General features: G+C 53.8%; 1 protein-coding gene across 1 annotated transcript; it reads left to right on the plus strand.

Annotated features, from left to right (window-relative positions):
• The first annotated feature begins 2990 nt into the window (after positions 1–2990).
• On the plus strand, positions 2991–3971 carry LOC119696285 (olfactory receptor 14J1-like). The gene has a single exon (XM_038126009.1). It carries the CDS (start codon positions 2991–2993, stop codon positions 3969–3971), a length of 981 nt encoding a protein of 326 aa, XP_037981937.1.
• The last annotated feature ends 1050 nt before the right edge of the window (positions 3972–5021 follow it).

Here is a 5021-nt window from a genome sequence, read left to right on the forward strand (position 1 = left end):
CCCTGAAGCATTAATGAGCCCCACTGAGTGTTGTTACTGACAAAGAATCTCAAGGGATTAATTAAAGCAGATAATTGGAGGCCATGATTGTACAAACCTCTCAGAGACTCCAAGGCAAAAGCCAAACCCAAAGTCCTTTGAAAAGCCTGCAGTCCCTGGGAGCATGAAGGAGCCCCCAGGGCCATTGCTGAGCAAGGCTCCCCAGGGACTCCTTGCAGCAGATCCTTGAGGCCACTGGCATGTGGGCTAGGGGGGGATGCTGAGAGCAGGACAAGGGGATGACAGTGGCCAGCCTGGCTGGGGCTGTGCCAGGAGGCCCCAGTGCCTCAGGACAAGGTGTCTCCTGCCAGCCCTTGGTGGCACAGACCCTGCTGTGCCCCAGGGCACCAAGCCTTGGCTTCTCTTTGTCCCCACCTGTCATCACTGCCTGCAGTTCTCTGCTCTGCCTGGAGCCGGGGGACACTTTCTCAGTCGTGTCCCTCAGTGGGACCCATTAAAAGTCCAAGAAACTTTGGAGTGTGATTCTGACTTGGAGCTCTGGAGAGGTTTCTTCAGCTGCCTCTCAGGGACTGATGCTCAGGGCCTGAGCACAAAGCCCCAGAGGGTCATTAAAGTCCTTGTGCTGTGGCTGTGCTGCTGAGCTGGGCTGGGCTCCTGGCACAGATGTAGCTCCTGGCAACCAAGAAGAGCTTGAAAAGCACATTTCTCTTGCTGAGCAGCTCTTCTGCCAGCCCAGCAGGGCTGGGGCACTGCCTGCAGCCAGCCCGGGCACAGCACAGAGGCACAGAGAGCTTCAATCAGTCAGGGCTGGGAAGGAGCTGAGAAGTGCCTGGGGCAGAATCCCTGCCAGCCCTTGGCACAGGAACCTCTGGCTGCAGGACAATGAAGCTGCAGCTCCTGCAGTGATCTCCTGCAGCTGGAACATCCCAATGCCTACAGACCCTGTGAGTACATTCTCTGATTGTCTCTTGTGCAGAGCAGCCAGGGGTGCCCAGGGCTGTCCTGCAGAGCAGGCTCCTGCAGCCCAGGGCGCTGTGCTGGGGCAGGGACTCTGCTGCCTGCCAGGGACAGCTCTCAGCTGGCCCGGGGAGCTGCTCCCAGCACTGGGGAGAAGCTGTGGGGGGAAGGAGCCACCCTGAGCAGGGCAGGTGCTGCTGCTGAGAGGGGCTGGGTGGGGCAGGACTGCTGCCAGCTCCAGACCAGCCTGGGCAAAGCTCTGGAGGACAGTTCCCAAAGAAGGTAAGCCTGGGATTGCTGTATAGATTAGGAGCTTTCCTGAGACTGTTTTCAATTTCCTTCCTGGAGCAGGATGGGAAAGTTGGGGTGATGACAAAAAGATTTTTGCATTTTATACATTTTTATATATTCATAGCTCTCTAAATTACTATTATATTTGTAATAATTATAATTCTTGCTTAACTTTAATAAACTCTTAATTAACTCTATTAAACTACTATTATATACTAATAAACCTTTTATCCTTAAAATCTCTAGTATGTTTCCTTACTTTATTTTTAGATTTTAGAACAATAACTTGACTGTCTTAATATATTCTTGAAATACTGTATAGCCTATTCTCTTATATAGTCCTGATATACTATACAGTCTTATAGGAAGAGGACTTATAGGAACTCTTTTTTTTTTTTTTTTTTGACCTGAATATGAGCAGTCATTACAAAAAGTGAAGGGAAAGAAGCCTTGGGACCTGCTGCAATGAGTTGAGCCAGGGGTGTGTAACTGGGGCAACTGAATCTGCTATTGGATGTTCCTGTTCAATATCCCAATTAATCAACCTTAAAAATTGTTGAAATCAGGGCCTGGGTTTGCTCCATTCTCACTGGGACACCTGGAAGCTTCCAAGAATGGTCTGGTTTTTACTTTACTGTTCTAACACTGTTCCTTGGGTTTATTTCTCTTTTGATTATAGGTAACAGGGGGATGAGGGAAGCAGAACAGGAATTATAATCCCAGAATCCCAGAACATTCTGAGTGGAAAGGGACACAAAGCAGGATCATCAAAGGAATGTTTGAACATTTGCAGAGACTCCAGATCTGTCACTTTGGGTGGTCAGTCTCTCTGCTGGGAGCCTCCCAAAGGGCCCTCAGCCACTGCTCAGCCCTGGACAGCAGCAGCATCACCTCTGCAGGGCCCAGCAGGGCTCTCCTGAGCTGCCCTTGCCCACCTGCAGCCAGAGCCTGCCCCAGCCAGGGCCCTGCACACAGGCAGGTTTCTGTAGGGCCGGGGCCAGGGCACACAGGCTGGGATGGGCTCTGTGAGCGCTGGCAGGGACAAGGCTCCTCTCAGGAGGGAATGTCCAGGCCCAGGGAGATGCTCAGGGAAGGAGAGGGGGCTGAAGAGAGCAGTGCTGGGGGCAGGAGGGCACTGTTGGTGTGTGGGAGGTGCCGGGCACAGCTGGGCACGGGAACACTGTCCTGAGTGCCCGGCTGTCTCTGCCCTGCCCTCTCAGACACAGCACCACAACATCTTCTCTTGTTTCTGCACTGCCCTGGTATTGTCACTGTGATCTGCTGCTCTCAGGGAGGCTCTGGCATTTGCAGCAGCTGAGTCAGGCACTGCCCTTGGCATTCCTGCCAGGCAGGGGTGTGCATGGGAATGGGGTGTCCAAGCTTCCCTGGCACCTGTGGGGCTGTGGGCAAAGCAGTCCATGGGAAAGGGGAATGAGCTGAGCCCCCTCGCTGAGATCCCATCATGGGCACAGCCGGGGATCTCCTTGCTGTGCCCTCCTGAGCTCTGAGCTGCCCTCCTGGGTGTCCCCACGCACAGGACTGGCTGCTTCTGTCACACTCAGACAGCACAACTGGAGCTCAGGCAGAGACCTGGCTGAAGGTTTTCCAAGTGCAGAAACAAGGGTGGGTGAGTCACAGCAGGACAATCTACAGGGAATGGCCCAGGTTTGTCTCAGAGCAGCCTCTCCTGATTTGTCACTGTCCTTTCTCCATGAACAGGTCCCCATGTGCAGCCCCAGCAAATGTCCAACAGCAGCTCCATCAGCCACTTCCTCCTGCTGGCATTGGCAGGCACGCGGCAGCTGCAGCTGCTGCACTTCTGCCTCTTGCTGGGCATCTCCCTGGCTGCCCTCCTGGGCAACGGCCTCATCATCAGCGCCGTAGCCTGCGGCCAGCACCTGCACACGCCCATGTTCTTCTTCCTGCTCAACCTGGCCCTCACTGACCTGGGCTCCATCTGCACCACTGTCCCCAAAGCCATGCACAATTCCCTCTGGGACACCAGGAACATCTCCTACACAGGATGTGCAGTCCAGCTATTTTTTATTGTCTTTTTCATCTCAGCAGAGGTTTCCATCCTGACCATGATGTGCTACGACCGCTACGTGTCTATCTGCAAACCCCTGCACTACGGGACCCTCCTGGGCAGCAGAGCTTGTGCCCACATGGCAGCAGCTGCCTGGGCCAGTGGCTTTCTCTATTCACTGCTGCACACAGCCAATACATTTTCCCTGCCCCTGTGCCATGGCAATGCCCTGGGCCAGTTCTTCTGTGAAATCCCACAGATCCTCAAGCTCTCCTGCTCCAAATCCTACCTCAGGGAACTGGGCCTTCTTGCTGTTGGTGCCTGTTTGATAATTAGTTGTTTTGTGTTCATAGTTTTCTCCTATGTGCAGATCTTCAGGGCTGTGCTGAGGATCCCCTCTGAGCAGGGACGGCACAAAGCCTTTTCCACCTGCCTCCCTCACCTGGCCGTGCTCTCTCTGTTTGTCAGCACGTCATTTTTTATGTACCTGAAGCCCCCCTCCATGTCCTCCCCATCCCTGGATCTGGCCCTGTCAGTTCTGTACTCGGTGGTGCCTCCGGCCCTGAACCCCCTCATCTACAGCCTGAGGAACCAGGAGCTCAAGGCTGCAGTGTGGACACTGATGACTGGATGGTTTCAGGACCATAAAACTACTGGCCAATTTCTGCAAATTACTTGTAATAAAAAAATTCTTTGATAGTTCTTTTCGTTTTCATTTTGGAGCTCCTCTTTGTTTGTTTTACTCTTTTCATGTTGTCCAAAAAGCAATGTCATTGTTTGTGCCATTGCTCATTTTGTTTCTCTCCACCTTCCCTGTGGCCACAGACTGTGTCAATGAGGGGCGGCGCTCTTGGTGGCTTTAAAGCCATTAAAGGATATCCCAGTAAAGTTTTCTGCAGAGATGCTCTTTGGTTGCCTTCTCTGGAACTGCAGCAGCAATGTCTGTGTGCAGAGCTGGGGGCAGATCAGGGTGGGGCACAGCAGCTGCTCCTGCTGGCCACACCATTCCTGATCCAGGCCAGGAGCCATTGGCCTTCTTGGCCCCCTGGGCACACTGCTGGCTCATGTCCAGCCTGCTGTCCAGCAGTCCCTGCAGCTCCCTTTCTGCCTGGCTGCTCTCCAGCCACTCTGTCCCCAGCCTGTGGCGCTGCAGGGGTTGTTGTGGCCAAAGTGCAGGACCCGGCACTTGGACTTGTTAAACCTGACCTTGTTGGATTTGGTCCCTGGATCCAGCCTGTCCAGGGCCCTGTGCAGAGCCCTCCCACCCTCCAGCAGATCAACACTCCCAGCCAACTTGGTGTCATCTGCAAAGATGTCCTTGGTTCCATGGGGCCCCACAGTGTCACAATGGCCTCTTGGTTACATCAGGCCCTGCACTGTCACACTGGTCTCCTTGGCTCCATGAGACCCTGCAGAGCAACAATGGTCTCCATGGTTCCATGGGGCCCCAAAATGTCACTATGTTCTTCTTGGTTCCTTGGGGCTTCACAGTGTCACAATGTCATCATTGGTACCGCAGTTTCACAGTGGCTCCTTGGTTCCATGGGGCCCCAGGCTGTCACAGTCACCCCATGGTTACATGAGGTCCCACACTGTCACCATGGTCTCTGGGATTCCACAAGTCCCCTCAGTGTCACAATGGACTCCTTGTTTCCACAAGGTCACACAGTGTCACAACCTCTTCCAGATTGCTCGAGGCCCCGTAGTGTCACAGTGGTCCCTTGGTTACACAGGATCCTGCAGTGTC

Source organism: Motacilla alba, unplaced genomic scaffold (genome assembly GCF_015832195.1).
Source record: "Motacilla alba alba isolate MOTALB_02 unplaced genomic scaffold, Motacilla_alba_V1.0_pri HiC_scaffold_28, whole genome shotgun sequence".
NCBI classification, from domain to species: domain Eukaryota; kingdom Metazoa; phylum Chordata; class Aves; order Passeriformes; family Motacillidae; genus Motacilla; species Motacilla alba.